Source organism: Miniopterus schreibersii (assembly GCF_964146895.1).
Source record: "Miniopterus schreibersii genome assembly, chromosome: 19".
Lineage (NCBI taxonomy): Eukaryota > Metazoa > Chordata > Mammalia > Chiroptera > Miniopteridae > Miniopterus > Miniopterus schreibersii.
In genome coordinates, this window is record NC_138119.1 from 4,894,304 (window position 1) to 4,919,986 (window position 25,683).

The 25,683-nt window shown below is 60.8% G+C and overlaps 1 protein-coding gene across 2 annotated transcripts; it reads left to right on the forward strand.

The window, feature by feature from the left end:
- Positions 1–1,470: 1,470 nt before the first annotated feature.
- Positions 1,471–25,342, forward strand: CELSR2 (cadherin EGF LAG seven-pass G-type receptor 2; the record flags this gene model as incomplete). Of its 2 annotated transcripts, none has more annotated exons than XM_081120230.1 (34): positions 1,471–4,771; positions 8,947–9,594; positions 11,432–11,654; positions 12,021–12,136; positions 12,296–12,384; positions 12,746–12,903; positions 13,264–13,427; positions 13,562–13,687; positions 14,040–14,206; positions 14,496–14,783; positions 14,873–15,047; positions 15,279–15,420; positions 15,589–15,709; positions 16,096–16,279; positions 16,449–16,550; positions 17,256–17,350; positions 17,594–17,803; positions 18,198–18,381; positions 18,503–18,631; positions 18,717–18,897; positions 19,064–19,231; positions 19,318–19,444; positions 19,556–19,756; positions 20,051–20,225; positions 20,539–20,651; positions 20,786–20,865; positions 20,955–21,081; positions 21,186–21,308; positions 21,909–22,036; positions 22,254–22,342; positions 22,455–22,646; positions 22,786–22,953; positions 23,066–23,300; positions 23,636–25,342. In XM_081120230.1, the coding sequence occupies 34 exons, from the start codon at positions 1,471–1,473 to the stop codon at positions 23,661–23,663; spliced, it is 8,757 nt and encodes a 2,918-aa protein (XP_080976356.1). In that variant the 3' UTR covers positions 23,664–25,342. The 2 variants fall into 2 exon arrangements, with proteins under 2 accessions (XP_080976356.1, XP_080976357.1); XM_081120231.1 differs by having other exon boundaries at positions 23,787–23,939.
- Positions 25,343–25,683: the final 341 nt, after the last annotated feature.

Below are 25,683 nucleotides of genomic sequence, written 5' to 3' on the forward strand. Positions count from 1 at the left end.
GAGGAGCTCTCCTCCTGGAGCCCCCTTGCCTGCCTCTTTTTCATGATCAGCTTCCACACTGAGCTCCCCCCCCCAACTCCTGGAATCCCCCATGCCTTTCAAGTGGAAGGTCCAGTCCACAGGCCTGCAGGTGAAGAGGCTCAGGAGCCCTGTGTGCTGGGCAGGGCTGTGTGCTCCTCACCAAGCTGTGGGTAGGAGGGGAGTGACAGCTAGATGTTGATGGTGAAGGAAGGAGGGGCAAGAGGTCATCTCCCCAGACAGAGGCCCTGTGGGCAGTGAAAAGCAGTGGTCTAGGACCCGGATCCTGTTAAAAGCTCGGCTCCACCCTTAGCCAGCCTCCTGACCCTGTGCAACTTGCACCCTGTCTGGGGTTCAGAACTGGCAATATCACCCTGTTTATACCATCTGGCGTCTGCCCCCACACTCCCAGCTCACCTCCCCCAGAAAAGCCCAGGTGGTGCTCAGCGGGGGGGGGGGGGACCCCAAAGGGCAGCTTGGTGAGACCACGGCTTGATGAGGGGAGGGGCTCGGGACCACCTTGTGCGTTCCCAGGGAGGTGGGGTGTCCCTGGGAGATGGAGGAGGCTTTGTACTGTTGAGAAAGGCCATTTTAGCTCAGTCTGACCCTAGACCTGTGGGAGGGGACAGCGTCGAGGGCTCTCAGCAGCCAGAGGCAGTCAGCAGTTATAGATGGTGTGAGGTGGGCACTTGGCTTTTGAGAGCCCTTCAAAATGTTTTGAAAATCTCTAAGCATACTTAGCGTAGGGCCACTGTTTTATCATTTGCGGTCTGGTGGTTAACTCCTCTCTAGGCGGCGGTGGGGATCCGGGATGGGGGGTTCTGGACGAGGAGACTCCTAGAGCATCCGTGCGGGGGCGGGCGCTGGGTGGGGCCCACCTCGCCGGTGCGGCTGGCGTCGCCGCTTTAAGGCGGCGGCGGCGCGAGCAGGTCTATGGTAATGAGCCGCCGCGCCGCAGACCTCGCCGGCCCGCCGGGGAGGCGCGGGAGCGTGGGGCTGGGCCCGGGGCCGCGGCGACAGCGGCAGCGGCGGCGGGGACGCGAGGCGCGGGCGGGCGGCCGGGGCCGGGGGTGCAGCTCCGCGGGCGCAGGTGGGCGATCTCGCCGCGGCGGGGGGGGCGCCTCGGGAGTCGGGGGGCCGGCAGGGCCCGGGGCGCGCGGGGCCCGCGGGCGCAGGTGGAGAGCGCTAGGCGAGCTGGTGGAGGCGCAGCGCCCACCCAGGGTGGTCGGGGAGACCCGGGCGCGGGCCCGGCTCGGGGAACGGCGGGAGCCCGAGCGCATCGGAGCGCGCAGCGCCGGCCCCGCCGGGGCACCCAGGCGCAGGCCCCGCGGGGCGCAGCGGTGGCCCCCGGGGACCAGCGCCCCGGCCCGGGCATGAGGCTCGGCGGGGCCGGCAGGAGCCGGAGGTGGAGCCGCCGCCGCCGCTGACCCGGCCGGCCGGGCGCAGGGAGCGATGCGGAGCCGGGCGGCCCGCACCCCCCTTCCCACGCCGCTGCCGCCGCTGCTGCTGCTGCTGCTGCTTCCGCCGCTCCTGGGAGACCAGCTGGGGCCCTGTCGTTCCCTGGGGACCGGAGGACGCGGCTCCTCGGGGGCCTGCGCCCCGGTGGGCTGGCTGTGTCCGGCCTCAGACTCGAACCTCTGGCTCTACACCAGCCGCTGCAGGGATGCGGGGGCCGAGCTGACCGGCCATCTGGTGCCACACCACGATGGGCTGAGGGTCTGGTGTCCAGAGTCCGGCGCCCACATCCCCCTGCCGCCAGCCCCCGAAGGCTGCCCCTGGAGCTGTCGCCTCCTGGGCATTGGAGGCCACCTTTCCCCGCAGGGCAAGCTCACCCTGCCCCGGGAGCACCCGTGCTTGAAGGCCCCGCGGCTGAGATGCCTGTCCTGCAAGCTGGTGCAGACCCCAGGGCTCAGGGCAGGGGAGAGGTCCCCAGAAGAGTCCATGGGCGGGCGTCGGAAACGGAATGTGAATACAGCCCCCCAGTTCCAGCCCCCCAGCTACCAGGCCACCGTGCCCGAGAACCAGCCAGCAGGTACCCCTGTGGCGTCCCTGCGGGCCATCGACCCAGATGAGGGCGAGGCAGGTCGGCTGGAGTACACCATGGATGCCCTCTTCGACAGCCGCTCCAACCATTTCTTCTCCCTGGACCCGATCACCGGCGCTGTAACCACAGCCGAGGAGCTGGATCGGGAGACCAAGAGCACCCACGTGTTCAGGGTCACGGCCCAGGATCACGGCATGCCCCGACGCAGTGCCCTGGCCACGCTCACCATCTTGGTGACTGACACCAACGATCACGACCCTGTTTTCGAGCAGCAGGAATACAAGGAGAGCCTCAGGGAGAACCTGGAGGTCGGCTATGAGGTGCTCACGGTCAGAGCCACTGATGGGGACGCCCCTCCCAATGCCAACATTCTGTATCGCCTGCTGGAGGGGCCTGGGGGCAGCCCCTCGGAAGTCTTTGAGATTGACCCCCGTTCTGGGGTGATCCGGACCCGTGGCCCCGTGGATCGGGAAGAGGTGGAATCCTACCAGTTGACAGTGGAGGCAAGTGACCAGGGTCGGGACCCAGGCCCACGGAGCGCCACAGCTGCTGTTTTCCTGTCCGTGGAGGACGACAATGACAATGCGCCCCAGTTCAGTGAGAAGCGCTACGTGGTCCAGGTGCGGGAGGATGTGACCCCAGGGGCCCCGGTGCTCAGAGTCACAGCATCAGATCGGGACAAGGGCAGCAACGCTCTGGTGCATTACAGCATCATGAGTGGCAACGCTCGGGGACAGTTTTACCTGGATGCCCAGACTGGGGCTCTGGATGTGGTGAGCCCGCTCGACTATGAGACGACTAAGGAGTACACCCTACGGGTTCGGGCACAAGATGGTGGCCGCCCCCCACTCTCCAATGTCTCTGGCCTGGTGACAGTGCAGGTCCTAGATATCAACGACAACGCTCCCATCTTCGTCAGCACCCCCTTCCAGGCCACTGTCCTGGAGAGTGTCCCCTTAGGCTACCTGGTTCTCCATGTCCAGGCCATTGACGCTGATGCTGGTGACAATGCCCGCCTGGAATACCGCCTCGCCGGGGTTGGGCAGGACTTCCCCTTCACCATCAACAATGGCACAGGTTGGATCTCCGTGGCTGCTGAGCTGGACCGGGAGGAAGTTGATTTCTACAGCTTTGGGGTGGAAGCCCGAGACCATGGCACCCCGGCGCTGACTGCCTCGGCCAGCGTGAGCGTGACCATCCTGGATGTTAATGACAACAACCCGACCTTTACCCAACCAGAGTACACGGTGCGGCTCAACGAGGATGCAGCCGTGGGCACCAGTGTGGTGACTGTGTCGGCCGTGGACCGTGATGCCCACAGCGTTATCACCTACCAGATCACCAGTGGCAACACCCGGAACCGCTTCTCCATCACCAGCCAGAGTGGTGGTGGGCTGGTGTCCCTCGCTCTGCCCCTGGACTACAAACTCGAGCGACAGTATGTGCTGGCTGTCACTGCCTCCGACGGCACGCGGCAGGACACAGCACAGGTGGTGGTGAACGTCACTGATGCCAACACCCATCGTCCAGTCTTTCAGAGCTCCCACTATACGGTGAATGTTAACGAGGACCGGCCAGCGGGCACCACGGTGGTGCTGATCAGTGCCACGGACGAAGACACGGGTGAGAATGCCCGCATCACTTACTTTATGGAGGATAGCATCCCTCAGTTCCGGATCGATGCAGACACAGGGGCTGTCACGACCCAGGCAGAGCTAGACTATGAGGACCAGGTATCCTACACCCTGGCCATCACCGCCCGGGACAATGGCATTCCCCAGAAGTCTGACACCACTTACCTGGAAATCCTGGTAAATGACGTGAATGACAACGCCCCTCAGTTCCTACGAGACTCCTACCAGGGCAGCATCTATGAGGATGTGCCCCCTTTCACCAGCGTCCTGCAGATCTCAGCCACGGACCGTGACTCTGGCCTTAATGGCAGGGTCTTCTACACCTTTCAAGGGGGCGATGATGGCGATGGTGACTTTATCGTAGAGTCCACGTCCGGCATTGTGCGGACGCTTCGGAGGCTCGATCGTGAGAATGTGGCCCAGTACATCTTACGGGCATATGCAGTGGACAAGGGGATGCCTCCAGCCCGCACGCCCATGGAAGTGACGGTCACTGTGTTGGACGTGAATGACAATCCACCCGTCTTTGAGCAGGATGAGTTTGATGTATTTGTGGAAGAGAACAGCCCCATCGGGCTAGCCGTCGCCCGGGTCACAGCCACTGACCCGGATGAAGGCACCAATGCCCAGATCATGTACCAGATTGTAGAGGGCAACATCCCTGAGGTCTTCCAGCTGGACATCTTCTCTGGGGAGCTCACTGCCCTGGTGGACTTGGACTATGAGGACCGGCCTGAATACATCCTGGTCATCCAGGCGACGTCAGCTCCTCTGGTGAGCCGGGCCACAGTCCACGTCCGCCTGCTTGACCGCAATGACAACCCGCCGGTACTAGGCAACTTTGAGATCCTTTTTAACAACTATGTCACCAACCGCTCCAGTAGCTTCCCTGGGGGTGCCATCGGCCGTGTGCCTGCCCATGACCCTGACATCTCAGACAGCCTGACCTATAGCTTCGAGCGGGGAAATGAACTCAGCCTGGTCTTGCTCAACGCCTCCACCGGGGAGCTGAGGTTGAGCCGGGCCCTGGACAACAACCGGCCTCTGGAGGCCATCATGAGTGTGCTGGTGTCAGGTAAGGAAGGTCCCAGGTGACTCTGGGGGTGGGGACAGGCCTGGTACCTGGCACAGAGGTTGAGGGGCAGAAGCCAGTTGGGAAGGAGCCCCAGAAGTCCTGGCAGCTAGTGCAGGCCCCAACAGCCGCCCCGGCTGAGCCGGGCAGCTTCGGTTGGCTGCCCCCTGCCTACCAGCTTATGACGTGCTGCAGGAAGTCTTGCGAGGCTGCCCTGGCTGTGGCTGCCAAGAACTGTGAAAAAAGGCGCATGTAAGACTGGGGGGCCCGAAGAGCTGGGGGAGGGGAAGAGAGGCCAGTGGGCCCCTTCAGCACCCTTCACTCCGGCAGGATACTCCTGTGATCTCATACACAGCTGAGGGCGATGGGAGCACAGGGTTGACGCCACAGGGTCAGGACCCTGCTGTTGGGCCTCTTGGGCCCCTTCTGGCTCCCGGCTGAGCCGCACACTAGCTGAGGGGGACTTTGTCTCAAGCATTCTTTTCCCTCCAGGCAGAAAGGGCCCGGCCTGACTCCCCCTTCAGAGCTCCCACAGGAAGTAAGGCCAGAGCTCATTGTCTCTGTCCAAACAGACCCCACTGTCAGAGGCCCTGGTTCGGTCCGACTTGGGGGAGGGGCTGTAGTGAATCCAGGGCAGCCTGAGACCTTCTCGGCCCCCTGGCCACCCCATAGGCTGTTCTTAGGACACCAGGTCATCCCTGCTGGCTGTGACCAGCCTGGGCCCTGGGAATGGGGTGTGGGGACCAGGATGAGCCAGGGGACTGATGACCTTTGAGGGCAGAGCCCCCTGATCTGGTGGCGAGAGAACAGAGTCCTGGAGTGTGGGAGTCTGGCCAGGACCCAGACAGGGCATTCCTGCTGCTTGGCCAAGCGCTCAGCCTGTAGACTCCCTGGACAGAAGGGTAGGGGGAGGAGTGTTGGGGTAGGGGCGGCCTTGTGTCTTTTCTATCAGCTCTGCGGAGTGAGCACCATCAGCAAGGAGGGGCCAGCCCCAGAATGCTGAGTCCCTTCCCCAAGCCTGGGAACAACTGGGATCCTTGTGAGGACCCGTTGTTAGCTACACCCTGGGGATGGATTGATCATGTACCCCCACTCCAGACACATCAGGGAGGGGAGTCTGGGCCTGAGGGGAGGAAGAGGCTGGAGAGAGACACAGGGCATGGCTTCAGACTCCTCCCAAATCATGCTCCTTCCTGGACAAACACCTCCCCTGCCCACTCCTCTGGTGGCCATGGGAGCCAGGGTGTGGGAGTTGTAGAGGTCATGGATGAGGCTCTGTGCCTTCGAAGCTTCAGTTTCCCCTCCAGGAGGAGGAAGTGGGAGGCTGGAGTTCCTATGTCCTGTGTCCTTCTATGTTCCGGGGGGGCCAGGCAGTGGGAAGGACAGCCTCCCCTTCTTGTCCTCGCCCCAGCCTGCCCTAGGTGAGTGTGGCAGGACACTGAGGGATGGGGGCAGAGGAGGCCCCACCCAGACTTTGGGCTCCTATCAGGGCCAGCCCCAGACCTCGGCTCCCCTGGGACAGAGGGGAAGGCCTCCCTGGCCCTCCAGCCCTAGCCCCACCCTCTCCTCTCAGCTCTGACCCTTGGAGGCAGTCACCACGGCAACCCCAAAGTTCATGGAGGCTGGGGTAAGGGGGAATTGACTCCCACTGCCCCTTTGTTTTCCTTCTCATGTTCTTTGTCTCTTCTTTCTTTCCCGCCCCTGCCCGTGGGGGCCCTTCTGCACTGCCCCTCTCCAGTGCCCTCTCCCCTTCTCCTGTGTTGGTCTCTCCTCCTTTCCCACTTTCTCATTGCTGGCTCTTTTCCTGGGCCTTTGTCTTCCCCTGTTTGGTCTCCATGTTTCTGCCTCTCTGATTTCCCCTCTCTTGTGCCCACTGGCTGCAGCTGCCCCAGCCTGGGCCCATGGCTGTCCTGGAGCCCAGATTCTCCCTGCCCCTTTCTTACTCTGCTAGGGCACCCAGGAGCTCCTATCCATGGCTTGTTCACAGAGTGGCAGACCTCCTCCAGGCCTACAAACTCCACTGGCACATCTGCCAGGGGAAGAGAGACTTGGAGTTTGATTCTGCCACAGTCTGGGACCTGGCACTTTTCCAGGAGTGACTGGCGGGGCTCTGGGCACAGGTAGTGTTTCCTGGGGTCAGAGGCCATCCTAAGTGTTTTGTGCCCAGGAGGATGGCTCAGGCAATGCACCTCCCACCCCTGTTCCCACCACTGCCTTTGCACCTGAGGGGCAACCCAGGTCAAGGCAGGGGAGAGGAACAAAAAAGGAGGAGAGAGCAGTAGGTTAACTGCTGGGGATGGGGGACAATAGCAGAGGGGGCAGGTGGCCACAGATGGTGGACCAGATGGGAAGCAACAGAGACACAGTGGGCGAGGGGCATAGGCGGGGCCTGGGATGGTGGAAGGGGGGATGTAGGGAGGAGTGGTTGTTCCCAGGGCTGAGTGGTGGTGAGGTTTCTCTTGCTCCTAGGCCTTGACTGTCCCCTCCCCTCCCTAATCAGTTAGGAGCACCCTGTGTAGACTCTTGAGCTTCTTTCTGCCTGGAGGGCCTATCCCCTCAAGGAATCATCAGATGGAGGCCCCAGGTACACATGAGTCCTGTGCCAGCACCCTACCTGAGTGCAGGGGCTTCTGAAAGAGGGAGCAAAGTAGAGCCAGAGGTCATAGATCTGGGCAGGCTTCCCAGAATAGGTGAGTTTAGGTGGCTGGGTAGGCCAGGTAGGAAGGAACAGCCTCTGAGACAAGAGTGGGAGGAGCAGGAGTGGGTGATAAACAGGCTTGCTGTGAGAGCAGGCGGGCCTCAAAATCTCAAGCCATGAGGCTGGAGGACGGGTGGGTGGTGGGCTGAGAAGGTGGCTGAGATGGCCTTCCCAGCCTCAGCTGAGCCACCCGGTGTAGTCAGCCACCTTGAGTAGGTACGACAGAGAAGCAGAGTCTATTCGTAGACTACTCTTCTACTCTCACCCGACCCCAGAAACAACATCTCCTGCCCCATTCCTGCTACGGAGTCTTTTTTATATCTACTCAGGGCCCCTCTTGCTGTGTCTTAAAGACAAGTTTCTTCACGATGGAGGCTGAATAGATTCTCATCAACATCTTAATATTTACCAAACACCCACTATGTGCAGAACATTGTAGTAAATTTAAATATAAATATGAATATTCCTTATAACCTTGCCAAGCCATCCTCCTCCCCTTGACCTCCAGCTTTCATTTTTGAGCTAAGTGAAATCCATTCCCGTGTATCTATGCATTCAGCTGTGTATGGCATTGTTGGGCTTAGGGAGTGTGACTGGAGTGAGACAGCAGAGTGTGTTAGTACTTAGCTGCTTGTAAATGAGTGTGTGGCAGGCATCCTGGTGTCATGCCAGGAGCCAAGTGGGCAATGAGTAGCTAGAGGCCCTCGGTCCAGAGAAGACTTCAGCTCAATGGGGCCCTTTCTAGGGTCTCAGCTGCCCAGGCCTTTCCATCTTTACCCCCCTCCCCCCCCAGTCTCCAGAGCAGTGGGTGCTGCTGCTACTGGCTAGGTGGCTCGGCTGGATTTCCTGGGGTGGAGCCCCCCCAGGCTACCCTCAGCAGCCTAGAGAGTGGGGTGGGAAGAATGCTTTGTGTCCGGTGTTGCCATGGAGATAGTGGCCTGCGCCCAAGCAGCCATGGGACTCAGTGGGAAGAAGACCAGGTGGCCCACTGACCCAGTTCATCCCCCCCCTCCGCTGTGGTGGAGGAGGGGGGAGGCACAGGCAGGGGCAGGGTTATTGGCGTTGAGATATAGAGGCTGAGGGGGCGGGAGGATTATATTTGTGGCTCTCTCATGGTGCTCTGGTGCTGTAGGGAGATAAGAAAAAGGGAAAACAGAGTTCTCGTGCAGGGAGGCCCGCGTCTGGTGTAAGGGAGCGGGACCCATGGCTTGGGTAGGGAAAGGTGCACAGAAAAGCTGTGCCATGCTTCACACCAGCGGGTGTGGGGAAAGAGAACTTCTGAAAACCGAATCCCCTACGGAGCTCTGGGGGCGGATCCTCAAGGAGCGACCTGCCTGCAGGTGACAGATCTTCTCGGGCACCTTCATGCCCAGTGAGCAAAAAGGGGGGTCCCTTCTTGTCAGCTCAGCAATGCAAGCGTGCGCGGCTGCATTCCCGCCGCGGCCGCTCGGTCCTGACCCGTGTCGCCGCCTCTCTGCAGATGGCGTGCACAGCGTGACCGCCCAGTGCGCGCTGCGCGTCACCATCATCACGGACGAGATGCTCACGCACAGCATCACCCTGCGGCTGGAGGACATGTCGCCCGAGCGCTTCCTGTCCCCGCTGCTGGGCCTGTTCATCCAGGCGGTGGCGGCCACGCTGGCCACGCCCCCGGACCACGTGGTGGTCTTCAACGTGCAGCGGGACACGGACGCCCCTGGCGGCCACATCCTCAACGTGAGCCTGTCGGTGGGCCAGCCGCCGGGGCCGGGGGGCGGGCCGCCCTTCCTGCCCTCGGAGGACCTGCAGGAGCGCCTGTACCTCAACCGCAGCCTGCTGACGGCCATCTCGGCCCAGCGCGTGCTGCCCTTCGACGACAACATCTGCCTGCGCGAGCCCTGCGAGAACTACATGCGCTGCGTGTCGGTGCTGCGCTTCGACTCCTCCGCGCCCTTCATCGCCTCCTCCTCGGTGCTCTTCCGCCCCATCCACCCGGTCGGGGGGCTGCGCTGCCGCTGCCCGCCGGGCTTCACGGGCGACTACTGCGAGACCGAGGTGGACCTGTGCTACTCGCGGCCCTGCGGGCCCCACGGGCGCTGCCGCAGCCGCGAGGGCGGCTACACCTGCCTCTGCCGCGACGGCTACACGGGTGAGTGGGGGGGGGGGAGGGGCGGGGGGAGGGGGAGGGGGAAGGGACGGGAGGCGGGGCTGCCACCTCGTGCCTTTCCAGAGGAAGGTGCAGGTTACCCTGGACCAGTCACAGGCCCCACTTGCTCTTTTACACCGACCTCCTGGGGAAGGCAGAAAAGGGACCCCTTCTCTACCGCCCCCCCACACCCCAAGCGGTGTAACTGAGGTCAGCACTAGCTCTAGAGCCAAAGCTGCTCGGGTTTGTATCCCAGCTAGCTGTGTGTCCTCGAGCAAGTTACTTAACCTCTCTGTGCCTCAGGGCTTTAAAGCGGAAATGCTTGATCTTACATGGTGCGGAGGTTGCAAGGATTAGTTTGATTAATACATGGGAAGAGCGGCCTGTGGAAAACGTTGGCTGTGATTGAAGGGAACACTGAGATAGGCGACTTGCTTCAGGTCTCACCCGGAAGCTTGATTAGAGGTGAGGCTGGGCCTCCACCCTGATCTCCCCCCCACACACTGAGTGAGTGACCGGTTTGAGCGGCAGCAAGTGTGTCTCTCCCCAGGCATTGAGGGGAAGGCAGGAAGAGCTGGGAACACCGGAGGGGCTCGGGTGTGGGGATACAGGTGTTTCAGATCATTGCACCTGTGTGACCCTGAGCAGAATAGCCCCGCCCTGCCCAGGTGCATAAAAGAGGGTCCCAACCAGGAGGCCTCCCTGTTGACCCGTGACCCAGTCGCTGCTGGCGGCCCCTGCTTTGTGCTCCTGACCCCTCCTGGTAGGCTCTCACTTCTCCTCTGGACAGCCCTTCACCTCTCCCCCATGGCCCTTCCTTCTCAATGCCTTAGGCCTGGCTCCCCCTTCTCCAGAGCCATGCCCAGGGCTCAGCCAGCAGTGGCAGGCAGGCGCCACCACCTCCGCTGCTGCATCTTCCTGCCTAGAACTTCCCAGACTTGACTCCTCTCAGCTGCTGCTGGGGGGGGGGGTTGGCTTGGGGGAGGGGAATGGAGTCTTTGTCCAGGAGGATGAGGAGGGGGCTTAGAGTAGGCGAACAACAGTTTCCATGGAAACAAGAGCCAGTCACTAGGCACAGGAGCTGAGAACCTATCTCTAGAATCTGGGAATGGGAAGGGAGAGAAAGGGGTAGATTTTCCTGTTGGAATTTTCAGCTCCTCCGTTGAATCCTGGCCTGCTCCCAGAGCTGTTCCGAACTTAGCATCTCAAGGGCACAGAGGTCCTCAGTCTGGACCCCAGGGCTCAGGGTGGGAGTTCCCTGCCCTCTTCCTGGGGAGTCCCTACCTTCCCCCCATCCCCCAGAACTCCAACAAATCCAAGTGGAAGCCTGGTCTCATCCCCAGGGAGGGAAACTGATCTTGGCACCTGAAGGGGACAAAAGCACCATTGGGAGGGAGAGGGGGGAGGGAGGGAGGGGGGGAGGGAGGGGGTTGGCACAAGCTTTCATGCTGACCTGCAGGCCCTTCCTTCCATGCACATTCACCCCTGCAGGGGCTAGAACACCTCCAAGCTTGCTTGGTACCAAAGGCTACTAGGACCTGGGCCTTATAGTCAGGAACCTCACAGCCTATGCTCTTGAGGCCCAAACAGGGTATGGGAGGGACTGGGAGCTTCGGGGGCCTTGCAGGAGAGTGGTATATGGGATTGTGGTGAGAATGGCCCAGTGTGCCAGGTACAGCACCGGGAAGGGCTGGGGAGGCAGAAGAGGGATGCCGGGAGAGTTTGGGAGTATTGTGGGGTCACAGGAGACTGTGGGAGGTATTGCTGGGTGGGGAGGAGTCCCAGTCCCCCACCCCCTCTCAGGGACTTTGTCCTCACTCTGCCTTTCCCTCTTGCCCAGGTGAGCACTGTGAGGTGAGTGCCCGCTCAGGCCGCTGCAGCCCAGGTGTCTGCAAGAATGGGGGCACCTGTGTCAACCTGCTGGTAGGCGGCTTCAAGTGCGACTGCCCATCTGGAGACTTCGAGAAGCCCTACTGCCAGGTGACCACACGCAGCTTCCCTGCTCGCTCCTTCATCACCTTCCGTGGCCTGCGCCAGCGCTTCCACTTCACCCTGGCCCTCTCGTGAGTGGCTGGGCCTGGGGGGGTGATGGGCAGGCAGTGAAAGTGCTCCGAGCAGGTTGTTGGCAGAACCAGGCCTGTGCTCTTGGAGTTGCCTGTGCATTTTGCCAGCAGACCTTCCTCACCCACCAGGGTCCATCTATCACTCTCCCCCCAGCCCTCAAGGGTGGGGAACCAGGATGCCAAGGTTCTGGTTCTGGCTCTGGTTTGGGCTCATCTTCCACAGTTTTGCCCCATGGTCTACGTCCTTGGCCAAGGTGTCAGCCCCCTGGATGGTACTGAGTAGGATCCAGGGCTAGTTGGATGGCAGGGGTGCTGGCATCCCAGTCGGTGCCCCATTCCCTGCCCCTGTCCCCAACTCCCACACAGGTTTGCCACCAAGGAGCGTGATGGGCTACTGCTGTACAACGGGCGCTTCAATGAGAAGCATGACTTTGTGGCCCTCGAGGTGATCCAGGAGCAGGTCCAGCTTACCTTCTCTGCAGGTGACCTGCTTGCCCTGGGTCCTTGCCCATCTCCCAGAGGCCTCATGCCTCTCGGCCCCTGACCCCAAGTCAAACCTAAGCCCAGGACCAAGTATGAGCAATCCCTTCCCATTCCCAGCCCTCAGTTGGTGTCCCAGCTCACCTGGGTTCTTTCCGTAGGGGAGTCGACCACCACCGTGTCCCCATTTGTGCCCGGAGGGGTCAGTGATGGCCAGTGGCACACAGTACAGCTGAAGTACTACAATAAGGTGGGTGTGCGAGGAGGTCAGGGAGTTGGAGGGAGTTCTGTCCTTGGTTCAGGTGCTCATCCAGACCTGGGTGGCACTGCCTCTAGGGGGTGGGTCATGGCACTTCTGGCTGAAAGAGAGTGAGGGGGTGGGCATTTGCCACCTTGCTGGGGCATTTCCATTCCAGTGGGTAGTGCTAGATGCTCCCTGTTCCATTAGGCTGGCCAAATGCAAATGGACATGGACTTAAGCTCATAAGTCAGGTGTGTGCACACATATGGACACAAAGGGATGTCGGTGTGTGCTGGTCTTTGTGCCTGGCCCATGAACCTAGTGGGCTCCTTGCCCACTCTTTGCCTTCTCTGCCCTTCCCCATCCACAGCCACTGTTGGGCCAGACAGGGCTCCCCCAGGGCCCATCAGAGCAGAAGGTGGCTGTGGTGACCGTGGATGGCTGCGACACAGGGGTGGCCCTGCGCTTTGGAGCTGTGCTGGGCAACTACTCCTGTGCTGCCCAGGGTACCCAAGGTGGCAGCAAGAAGTAAGCAGGGGAGAGAACCAGGTGCCGGGGTGAGAGGGCCCTGAAATGGGAACCAGTCCAGATGGGGGCCTGCCCTCACCTTGCTTCCCCAGCCTGCTCAGCCCTCTGTGGGTGGGAGCAGGCAAGATTGGGGGGTTAGAGCAGAGCCTTGTGGATTGGTGTGGAGAGGGGGTGGGTATGAGGTGAGAACAGCTCTAGGGTGGGTGTGCCTCCCCTCCCCCTGGCACGGCTCTGTCTGTGGGTCCCCTTGGACACTGACGCCCTTCCTCTATGTGACCTGGTGGCAGGGTGTGGGGAGAAGGAAGAGCCACAAGCTGCCCATTCTACTTCACGTCACCACCACCGTTGTCACTCCCCCAGGTCTCTGGATCTGACAGGGCCCCTGCTGCTGGGAGGGGTGCCTGACCTGCCTGAGAGCTTCCCGGTCCGGACGCGGCACTTCGTGGGCTGCATGAGGAACCTGCAGGTGGACAGCCGGCATGTGGACATGGCTGACTTCATCGCCAACAATGGCACCATGCCTGGTATGGGAGTCTGGGGTAGGGCAAGGCCAGGAGCCCCATGCACAGAAGAGGGGCGATACCTGCATGTGGGGTCTCAAAGCCCCTCCAGCCACTGCCCCAGAACCCCCGCCTGAACCCCCTGCTTTCCACCCCAGGCTGCCTTGCCAAGAAGAACGTGTGCGACAGCAACACTTGCCACAACGGGGGCACCTGCGTGAACCAATGGGATGCATTCAGCTGCGAGTGCCCTCTGGGCTTCGGGGGCAAAAGTTGTGCCCAGGGTAGGAGGAGAGGCCGAGGCCCAGGACCTGTCAACAGTGCTGGGAGCCCTGGCAGGGAAAGGCACGGGGCAGGGCCCAGCTGAGCTGGGCTGTGGGTGGAAAAGCGTGTCTAGGCAGAGCCCTGAGAGGGTAACACAGGAGACAAAGGACCCAGTGATAGACAGGCTTGGGCACAGTGTGGGGCGGGCCCAGGGCAGGTTAGTGCTCTGGAGGGCGGGGCTGGTGAGGGCGCGGGCGCTAGGAGAGGCGGTGCTCTGCCTCCCACGTAGCTGAAGCTGCCACCACTGAGCATCATATCTCCTGAGGCACTCGGCTGCTCTGCCCTTCAGTCTGCCTTTATCTGCCTCCCCAGAAATGGCTAACCCACAGCGCTACCTGGGAAGTAGCCTGGTGGCCTGGCACGGCCTCTCGCTGCCCATCTCCCAGCCCTGGCACCTCAGCCTCATGTTCCGTACACGCCAGGCCGACGGTGTCCTGCTGCAGGCTGTCACCAGGGGGCGAAGCACAATCACCCTGCAGGTGATGCACAGAGGGGTAGGGGAAGGTGGACCCTGGCTAGGGCTGCTGCAGCTCCAGGGGTGGTCAGAGATATCCCTACAGGGTCTTTCCTGGAAATGAAAAGGCAGATGGATGGGCTTGGTGGGTCACTGCTGCCATCTATTGGGCCTGAAAGAAATAACACCTTGTCCTCTCCGGCCTCAGAGGGGCAGCAAGATGGGTTTGGTGGTCCAGGAAGGGGGACAGTGGGCTGGAAGAAGAGCCAGTTAAGGTGGTCTGATGACCCTCTTTTCTTTCCTCCCGATGCCAGCTGCGGGAGGGCCACGTGGTGCTGAGTGTGGAAGGTACGGGGCTCCAGGCCTCCTCTCTCCGCCTGGAGCCAGGCCGGGCCAATGACGGTGACTGGCACCATGCACAGCTGGCACTCGGGGCCAGTGGGGGCCCTGGCCATGCCATCCTGTCCTTTGACTATGGGCAGCAGCGGGTAGAGGGAAACCTGGGCCCCCGGCTACACGGGTTGCACCTGAGCAACATTACAGTGGGAGGAGTGCCTGGGACAGCCGGTGGTGTGGCCCGAGGCTTCCGAGGCTGTTTGCAGGTGAGCACCCTCCCCAGCCTTCCCAGCCCAACACCACCATCTTGGTGGCCTGCTTCACAGTGGGCCTACACTGCCCCTGTCCTTCCCAGGGTGTGCGGGTGAGCGAGACACCCAAGGGTGTTAGCAATCTGGATCCTAGCCGCGGGGAAAGCATCAATGTGGAGCCGGGCTGTAGTCTGCCAGATCCCTGTGACTCGAACCCGTGTCCCACCAACAGCTATTGCAGCGATGACTGGGACAGCTATTCCTGCAGCTGTGATCCAGGTGAGCCAGGGATCCAGGGAAATGGGGCAGGTTAGTAGGTGCCTGAGGTCTCACTCTGGCTCTGCTGTGTGACCTGGGGCCAATCACATCACATCTCTGAGCCTCATCTCCACTACAAAGCCATAGCCAGCTGGTACGGTGCTCACAGTGGAAGGAGGTGGGTGAATGTAGGTTTGAAGAAAGTGCTGGGGTAGGATGGGAACTGAGCCTCTCCCGTCGTTCTGGTCCCAGGTTACTATGGTGACAACTGTACTAATGTGTGTGACCTGAACCCATGTGAGCACCAGTCCACGTGTACCCGAAAGCCCAGTGCCCCCCATGGCTACACCTGCGAATGTCTCCAAAATTACCTTGGGCCGTATTGTGAGACCAGGTAAGTGGACACAGTAGCAGGGCCCAGTGGCTACTGCCTATCTCTGGTGTCTCCTTCAGAGCACCGAGAACCTTGCTAAGTGGCAGCCATGGTCAGAAGGGCCACACAAGGCCATACCAGGCAAGGATGTCAGAGGGAGCTCATGCCTACCTCGGCCCCTCTTTGCAGGATTGACCAGCCTTGCCCCCGAGGCTGGTGGGGACACCCCACGTGCGGCCCATGCAACTGTGATGTCAGCAAAGGCTTCGACCCAGACTGCAACAAGACAAGCGGCGAGTGCCACTGCAAGGTGACAACTCTGACCTAGGCCTTGACCTCTGTTCTACACTTCCTGGGCCCTTGAGGGGGCTGTGGGCAAATACTTCTTGCAGAGATGGGATGGGCAAGTGGATTCTTTGTCCTCATGTGTCTGGGAGGTTTGGGGACCCGGGACCAATAATTAACTGGTGAGTTCTGGGCCAGCTGGACTGGTTATTTGCTGCCTGTTCTGACTGGTTGGTGTCTCACTGATGGGCTAAACTCCCAATTATTGCCAGTTGTTAAATGTTTATGAAGACACTCTTGGCGGGGAACCTGAGGACAGGGAGCCTCTCTCCAGAGGGGCCACAGCTGGAAGGATCCATGAGCATCCAGGGAAGAGCCTGAGCCAGTAACCCTCTCTCCCCTCCTTCCCAGGAGAACCACTACCGGCCCCCTGGCAGCCCCACCTGCCTCCTGTGTGACTGCTACCCCACAGGCTCTTTGTCCCGAGTCTGTGACTCTGAGGACGGCCAGTGTCCATGCAAGCCGGGTGTCATTGGGCGCCAGTGCGACCGCTGTGACAACCCTTTTGCTGAGGTCACCACCAATGGCTGTGAAGGTGAGGCTCCCTTGATGGGTGGGTGGCCCTTCCCACTGTGTGCCAGGTCCTGGTGTCCCAGGGATGCCAGGAGCAGGCCCTGGTGGTAGATCTGAGGATGCTGAGGGAGGGCTGGGCAGAGTTACAGGGGGAGACCTGCTTCCAGGTGACCGTGTGTGCTTCCCTGCAGTGAATTATGACAGCTGCCCACGGGCCATTGAGGCTGGGATCTGGTGGCCCCGTACCCGCTTTGGGCTGCCTGCTGCTGCCCCCTGCCCCAGAGGCTCCTTTGGTAGGTGCTGGAGGCCTAGAATGTGGTATGGAGGACTTCGCCTCTCATGGGTGGGGTGGGGACGGAAAACCCCTTGCTGTAGATCCTGGGACCCCCTTTCTGGCCTCTAGGCCCTGGAGATTCCATGTCCTATTCTTCCCCGGATCATGGTTCCTCTGTTTCCAAGGGTGCCCAGATGAAGGGCGCCTACATCTTGGATTCTTAACAAAAGTGCTGAGAGACCTGCAGTGTGCCCCACAGGGCTGGGTGCTGGGATTCAAAGATGAGTCCCACAGTGTTCTCAGCCGGAACTCATCAGCTGTTTTTGGAGTTTTACCACTAGACAAATAGTCTCAGGAGGAGTGGATGTTGGGTGCTGTCGCAGGGGACCCAGCCCAGGTGGGGGTTGGTGCTTTTCCTCAGATTGATGATGAACAGAGTTCTCAAGCAGAGTGGCCAAGAGCAGAAGTTGGTGGCTGGAGAGGGACAGCGACACTGGGGCGGTGGGGCTCAAGGAGGCCATGCACCCATATTCCTGTAGCCCTTGTTTGAGCTGATCTGACAGAGGCTTTGGCTTTAGTGTTCTGCACACCTGTCTTTCCATTTCTACCTGGGCTACAGGAGGGCAGGGCCCTGTTTGCCTGTGTTCTGTCTCTAGCCCATGAGATTTTAGTAGAACTCCTGTGGTCTCTCCCTGAGGCAGCCCTCTTGGCTTCCTTCCCCCAGGGACTGCTGTGCGCCACTGTGATGAGCACAGGGGGTGGCTGCCCCCAAACCTCTTCAACTGCACGTCAGTCACCTTCTCAGAGCTGAAGGGCTTTGTAAGTGAACCTCTCCATCCCCATCTCCTCTCTCCTCTTCCCCCCGCCCAGTCTCACTTGGCCCACCCAACTTTGAGAAATGGATTCTGGAATTCCAGCCCCTGCCTCCTGAGGCCCCCACTTGGAGAAGCCATTTCTTCCCTTTGCTGAGGCCCCTCTACTCTAGTTCTGCCCTCTTGGTACCTCACTGCCACCCTCCTACGCTGACCCCCTGCCCTCCCCTCCCTTCTGGCTCCATCCTAGGCTGAGCGGCTGCAGCGGAATGAGTCAGGCCTGGACTCTGGGCGCTCCCAGCGGCTGGCCCTGCTTCTGCGCAATGCCACACAGCACACAGCTGGCTACTTCGGCAGTGACGTCAAGGTGGCCTACCAGCTGGCCACACGGCTGCTGGCTCATGAGAGCGCCCAGCGGGGCTTTGGGCTGTCGGCCACACAGGATGTGCATTTCACCGAGGTGGGGCTCAGAGGGCACAGGGGTGCCTAACAGTTAGGTGGGGTCTCAGTGAGTGAGTCCGCTCCTGACAACCTGAGGGCAGGGTCAGGAGTGCTCCCCACCCCTGCCTTTGGGCAGCTCACAGCTGGCATGAGACCTCCATGAGATCTCCTGGGCCATGGCTCCACATGTGGGTGACTCAGAACACCTTTTCCCAATGCTTTTCGTAGCAGGGTGCCCATAAAAAGAACATTTGTATTGCGGCTTGGTCTGACCAGGCTTCTCTGCTCACAGTGTCAGGGCGGGGAGGAATCGGCGTGTAGTACATTGAATGGGCCCAGGTGCACAGCCTGGTCATGGGGATGAGAGGTGTGGGACTGCTGGCATAGCCCACCGTGACCATACCTGCCCCCAGAATCTGCTGCGGGTGGGCAGCGCCCTCCTGGATGCAGCCAACAAGCGGCACTGGGAGCTGATCCAGCAGACGGAGGGCGGCACAGCCTGGCTGCTCCAGCACTATGAGGCCTACGCGAGTGCCCTGGCCCAAAACATGCGGCACACCTACCTCAGCCCCTTCACCATTGTCACGCCCAACATCGGTGAGACTGCTGCCCGAGGCAGGGAGGGGTTTATGGGGAGAGTCCCTGCAAGGGTTGGCTGTATTAGGACCCTGCCTGCACCACCCCCCCCCCCGTGGTCTGACCTGCCACCCCTCCCTAGTCATCTCCGTAGTTCGCCTGGACAAGGGGAACTTCGCTGGGGCCAAGCTGCCCCGCTATGAGGCGCTGAGGGGGGAGCGGCCCCCGGACCTTGAGACAACGGTCATTCTGCCTGAGTCTGTCTTCAGAGGTCAGTGGGGGCCTACGGGTGGGTCAGGGGCCAGGGTGGGGTGTCCCTGCGGTGCCCGGCTGAGTAGACAGTGTTCCTCTCCCAGAAGCACCCGCCATGGTCAGGCCTGCGGGCCCCGGAGAGGCCCAGGAGCCAGAGGAGCTGGCACGGCGTCAGCGGCGGCACCCGGAGCTGAGCCAGGGTGAGGCCGTGGCCAGTGTCATCATCTATCGCACACTGGCCGGGCTGCTGCCCCATAACTATGACCCTGACAAGCGCAGTCTGAGGTAAGCATTTGGGGACACAAGGAGTAGAAGGGGATGGGGGTTGGGGTGTGGGTGAGTGCTGAGGTATAGAGCGGGACTAGGGGTTGGGGGCGTCTCAGTGATGAGGGGTGCCCCCCCTTCACATAACTACAGTGGTGATTGTGTGCCTGCTTGCCCCCCCCATCAGGGTTCCCAAACGCCCCATCATCAATACGCCTGTGGTGAGCATCAGCGTCCATGACGACGAAGAGCTTCTGCCCCGAGCCCTGGACAAGCCGGTCACGGTGCAGTTCCGGCTGCTGGAGACGGAGGAGCGGACCAAGCCCATCTGCGTCTTCTGGAACCATTCAATCCTGTGAGCCTGCAGTGCCCTACCCCCTGAGGCTTTGGGCCCCTAGGCACCCCATCCTCCTGGTTCCTGACCCTGCCTCCCTCCTGCAGGGTCAGTGGTACAGGCGGCTGGTCAGCCCGAGGCTGCGAAGTCGTCTTCCGCAACGAGAGCCACGTCAGCTGCCAGTGCAACCACATGACGAGCTTCGCTGTGCTCATGGATGTGTCCCGACGGGAGGTTGGACCCCGGGGTGCCTGCAGAGCCGGGGCTAGGGGCCCAGGGCGCTGTGCTGGGTGCTCAGGCCCTGCTCTTCCTAATTCCCCTGGCCCCTTGCCTCCCACCCTGTAGAATGGGGAGATCCTGCCGCTGAAGACACTGACATACGTGGCCCTAGGGGTCACCTTGGCTGCCCTGCTGCTCACTTTCCTCTTCCTCACTCTCCTGCGTGCCCTGCGCTCCAACCAGCATGGCATCCGACGGAACCTGACTGCCGCCCTGGGCCTGGCTCAGCTGGTCTTCCTCCTGGGAATCAACCAGGCTGACCTCCCTGTAAGATGTCCCTTCTCACCCAGCTTCCAGCAATCTCAGTTCCCAGGCTCCCTATGAGTCCTCCCCACCCGACTCTCAACCCTGCTCCTGCAGCAGTAACTGATAGGGAGCCCAGCCCGGGACCTGGCCCGCAGTTTCCCCTTCTCTAGCTCCCCTTACTTCCCCAGCACCCCAGAAGCACCTTCCTCTGGCCCAGACCCTCCCACCCCCACACCCTCCCAATACCCAGGCTCTCGCCCTCTGTGGAAGCCACACTCTGGGGGTGCCCGGCCGCTGACTGGCTGGGGCCCTCAGTTCACTTGTACAGTTATTGCCATCCTGCTGCACTTCCTGTTCCTCTGCACCTTCTCCTGGGCTCTGCTGGAGGCCTTGCACTTGTACCGGGCGCTCACTGAGGTGCGCGACGTCAACGCGGGCCCCATGCGCTTCTACTACATGCTGGGCTGGGGTGTGCCCGCCTTCATCACAGGTACCCACCCCATTCTGGGCCTTGAGGTTCCACATCCCTTCATAGGCCACTGTCATGCCACATTCTCCCCACCCGTGTCCCAGGGCCAGAGGCCCCACATCCCGATGCCCCAGGCCAGGTTCTCCATAGGTGTCCTTCTGATTGAACCCAGCCCCTGAAGCCCCCACCCAGGGGATGGTTCCCTGTTCTGGAGAGGACTGCATGGACAGATGGTGCAGTCATTTTCTGTGCCTGGCCCTGTGAGCCCGCTTCACCACCTCACTGATTCCCAGTGCTGACCCTCCTTCCCCTGCTGCTGTCACCATGCTCCCAGGTCTAGCCGTGGGCCTGGACCCCGAAGGCTATGGGAACCCCGATTTCTGCTGGCTCTCCATCTACGATACCCTCATCTGGAGTTTCGCTGGCCCTGTGGCCTTCGCTGTCTCGGTAAGTGCTGGGAAGTGGGCTGGGGGGTGAGTGGGTCCTCGGGATCCTCGTTAGGAACAGCTGAGGCTTCCCCTGTGGGGTGGAAGCTGTCTGTCCCCTGATGATCCCCCTCATGCCTCCCCTATCCCTGCTAGATGAGTGTCTTCCTCTACATCCTGGCGGCCCGGGCCTCCTGTGCTGCCCATCGGCAGGGCTTTGAGAAGAAGGGCCCTGTGTGAGTACAGGGTGTGGGTGCCTGGGCGGCGGATGGGCAGTGGTGTGGGAGGCCTCATGGCCCCACTCACGGCCCGCCCCTCCCCCCAGCTCGGGCCTGAGGCCCTCCTTCGCTGTCCTGCTGCTGCTGAGTGCCGGATGGCTGCTGGCACTGCTCTCTGTCAACAGTGACACCCTCCTCTTCCACTACCTCTTTGCTGCCTGCAATTGCATCCAGGTACCCAGCCCAGCCCATGCCTGTGGGAGCCCCGTGGAGACAGGAGGGGAAGTGTGGCTGTGGGTGCTGCAGTAAACACTGAGCTGCTGCCTCCTGCCTTCCAGGGCTCCTTCATCTTCCTCTCCTACGTGGTGCTTAGCAAGGAGGTCCGGAAAGCACTCAAGTTTGCCTGCAGCCGTAAGCCCAGCCCTGACCCTGCTCTGACCACCAAGTCTACCCTGACCTCGGTGAGGGGACGAGGGCTCAGGGAGGTGGAGGGGTATTGAGGGGTCGGGGGAGAGGCGAGAGGCCCAAGGAGCCTGTTTTCTGTGCTTTGGCCCCACTTTTCCTCCATCCTTACATCCTTTCCTGGAAGGAAGAAGGGCCAGGGCAGTGGTATGTGTGGCCTGGGGAGAGGGGGACCTGAGGGATGGGGAGGAGGGTTTCGACTTGGGAGAGATGGGCATGGAGCTTGGAAGAATGAAGTGAGGAAGTAGCCAAGACAGGTAATCAGGTCATGAATGCCCAATACCTGAGAATCCCCTGGGACTCCTGGTAAATTTTCTGTGTCTCCCAGGATGCTCCCAGGAGACAGTTCCTGGTGCCATCTTTTACCAACAAGCCCTTATACAGCCGAGTCCAGGGCACTTGGAGTGCATAGGACTGGCACAGCTATGGCACCACTCAGCCCTGCGATGGGGGACAGCAGAGATGTGGGGCCTCTCTCTTCCAGCCCTGGGGGTGTGGGAGGCAGAACTTAGGGCAGGTTCCCCCCCGCTCTTCCACCTCGAGCCTAGAACCACCTCATGATGCTCCTCCACTTACGGACCTCTCTGTTCCCTGCCTAGTCCTACAATTGCCCCAGCCCGTATGCAGATGGGCGGCTATACCAGCCCTACGGAGACTCAGCTGGCTCTTTGCACAGTGCCAGCCGCTCGGGCAAGAGTCAGCCCAGCTATATCCCCTTCTTGCTGAGGTGAGCCCTGGTGATGGGAGGGCCAGGGAAGGGAGAAGAGCACTGTGCATGCAAGAGCCAGGCCATCCAGCTGCTGGGAGGGCACACTGTGGCTGACACCATTGGCACTTTCGTCAGAAGCAGTAAGGGACACAGGGCAGGAACTGGAAAACCCAGGAGAATGGGACACTGGGCAAGGAGCCAGGCTGACCCCTCTAGCACGATCTTGTCTTCTTAGGGAGGAGTCCACACTGAACCCTGGTCCGGGGCCCCCTGGCCTGGGGGACCCAAGCAGCCTATTCCTGGAAGGTCAAGACCAGCAGCATGGTGAGGCCGGTGCCCCTGATGGCTAGTCGGGGGTGGTGGTGCAGCTGCCTGGGTTTTGCTGAGAGTGAGCAGAGGCAGGTGGTCCAGCTGTGATCTCCCTCCTACCTCCCAGATCCTGACACAGACTCGGACAGTGACCTGTCCCTGGAAGATGACCAGAGTGGCTCCTATGCCTCTACCCACTCGTCCGACAGCGAGGAGGAGGAAGAGGAGGAGGCGGCGGTCGCCTTCCCCGGAGAGCCGGGCTGGGACAGCCTGCTGGGGCCCGGGGCTGAGAGACTGCCCCTGCACAGCACACCCAAGGGTGGGCCAGCTCCAGGGCTGTGGCCTTTGGGGACAATTGGAGGGCAAAGGGCCTAGGAACCCTGGGAGGCAGCGCGAGGCTGGTGACTCTCTTAGCTGCCTATCTTCTCTGGGACTCATTTACTTCCTTCCTCCACCAGATGTGGGCCCGGGGCCTGGAAAGGTCCCCTGGCCAGACTTTGGGATCACAGCAAAGGAGAATGGGGGCAATGGGGCCTCTGAGGAGCGGCCTCGGGAGAATGGAGATGCCCTGCCTTGGGAGGGGTCCCTGGGCCCCCTTCCAGGCCTTTCTGCCCAACCTCACAAAGGTGAGTGGGCAACCTCACACCTCACACTTGCCCTGTGGCCGGTGGGGCTCCAGGGCAGCCCCATGCTCCCACCCCACCTGCTTCTCATGGCACCTGTACCCCTGGCTCACAGGCATCCTCAAGAAGAAGTGTCTGCCCACCATCAGCGAGAAGAGCAGCCTCCTACGGCTACCCCTGGAGCAGGGCACGGCGTCTTCTCGGGGCTCCTCAGCCAGCGAGGGCAGCCGGGCAGGGCCCCCTCCCCGCCCACCACCCCGACAGAGTCTCCAGGAGCAGCTGAACGGGGTCATGCCCATCGCCATGAGCATCAAGGCGGGCACGGTGGATGAGGACTCCTCAGGCTCCGAGTGAGTGTGGCCGGGGGAGCGGGACAGGGTGCAGAGGCCCCGGCTGGGCTCAGCTGCCTCCTGGCCTCCCCAGCCTGCTCTGGTTGGCAGCCAGAGGACGAGCGGGCGGAGTGTGGCCCAGCTCCCTCACTGCGACATGCCCACAACCCACAGCGCCACGTGGGGTCAGCCCAACCTGGCATCCTGGCATCGGGCAAAGTGAGGGAGGGTGGGGAGCTGGGGTTGCTTTTCTGTTTCCTTCTTCTGGTGGAAGCTTTTCGCTGTCTCCTCTGTTCCTCTGTTCCAACTAATCCTCTGTCTGCCTTTTCTGTCACTTTCCTTTCCTGCCTCTCCAGATTTCTCTTCTTTAACTTCCTGCATTAACCCTGGGCCGGTGGTTCCTACACCCTGAGGCTCCCTTGCCTTCCCCAGCGGCACTCATGCCCCCACTCCTGTCTTGTGCTTTATCCTGACCCCGCTCCCCGCCGCCTGCCCGCCTGCCCGCAGCAGCGATGAAACGTCCATCTGAGGAGCCTGGGCCTTGCTGGGAGGGGCACCCACCCCACCCAAGGCCATCTAGTGCCAACTCCTTCCCCCACCATCCCCCTCACTGCACTTTGGACCCCCCGGGGCCAACATCTCCAAGACAAAGTTTTTCAGAAAAGAGGAAAAAAAAAGAATTTAAAAAAGGATCTCCACTCTTCATGACTTCAGGGATTAATTTTTTTTATATGCTGGAAACTGACTCCCCATTCCCTTCCCAAAGAGGATAGGACCTCCCAGGATGCTCCCCAGCCTCTCCTCGGTTTCCCATCTGCTGTGCCTCTGGGAGGAGAGGGACTCTTGGGGGGCCTGCCCCTCATTTGCCATCACCAAAAGGAAAGGACAAAGCCACATGAACCGAGGGCGCCGCACCCTGCGGGCTGCCCCGGGCGGGCCTCTGTATGGCGAGGGCATCAGTGCAGAGGGAGCGCCTCACCCCGCCTGTGCCACCCCTCCCAGGAACTGAAGAAGCCCCGTCCGGAGAGGGGGCAGAAGGACTCAGTGCCCCCGGACCCCCAAATGCTGCATGAACACATTTTGAGGGGAACCCGTGCCCCGGGCGGCGGCCGGGCCACCCCAGTTCCTCTCCTTTTCCTGGACTCCCGCCATGTGCTGCAGCCCAGGTGTTTGCTCAGTTTGCTGACCCAAAAGTGCTTCATTTCCCTGCCTGACCCGCACGTGGGGAAGGCCAGTCATGTTAAGTTGCGCTTCTTTGCTGTTGTGTGGGTGGGACGGGAAGAGTAAATATAGTGCTGGCTCAGTTGCTCCCAGCCCCGGTCACAAGTCTGGGTTTGGGGTCCACTCACCCACCCCCCAAGATCAGACAGACGACCCCACTTTCTGACCTGCTGTGGCCTCTGAGACATGTTCTATTTTTAACCCCTTTTGGGAATTGGCTCTCTTCTTCAAAGGACCAGGTCCTGTTCCTCTCTCCTTCTCCCCCCACCCCAGCTCCCTGCGAAGAGAGAGTTAATATATAGTTTTTATTTATTTACTTTTTTGTGTTGGGATGGGTTCGTATTCGGTCCCAGGGGGTCTTATGTGGCTGTTACAGGTTGGGTGTGTACCCAGCAGTCCTGGCATGGGGCCTGAGGCCCTTCCCTTTGCTCCAGGCTGTCACCTCCCTGCCTCTCTTCCCCCCCTCCTCAGTTTTGCCAACTGCTGTTCATTTGACTCACCATTTATGCTAAGCATGTAATCCAGACTTGTCACGGACTTTCCTCTGAAGCAGGTGAAAATGCTCCTGTTGCTCATTTGTAAGGCTGGTCTCTGGCTTCCCTGCCGTGGATTCTCCCCCTGACCTCTCCCCTCAGCAATTCCTGCGAAGGGTTAAAAATTTCACTGGTTTTCACTACTGATGACTTGACTTAAAAAGTACAAAGATGCTGGATGCTAACTTGACACTAACCATCAGATTGTACAGTTTGATTGTTACTGTAAATATCGTAGGGTTTTGTGCTTGTTTTTGTTTTTTTTTTTCATTTTCCCATACTACTGAATAAACTAGTTCTGTGCGGGTTGAGCACTGTCATCATTGCTTCTGGGTGGTGCCCCATCCTTCCAGAGGGAGAGAGGCCTGGCCTCTGGAAAACAAGACCAGGCAGGACCCGGAGGTCAGGGGACTCAGATAACAAGGGTCCGGTGTGAGCTAGACTCTCTACCGACATCCCAGCAGTGCTCCCCAAATAGCCTCATCAGCGCAGAGTCCATGTCCTGGCATTTCTAAGGAAGATGTGGCAGGAAAGTATCATTTTCGTGAAAATGAACTTGTGTAGCTGGAGAGGAGGCTGCATAGAGCAGGCAGGTTTCCAGCCGAACCCCTTAGGGCTTGTATTCTGTGGGCAGAATTCAGAAGGGGGGG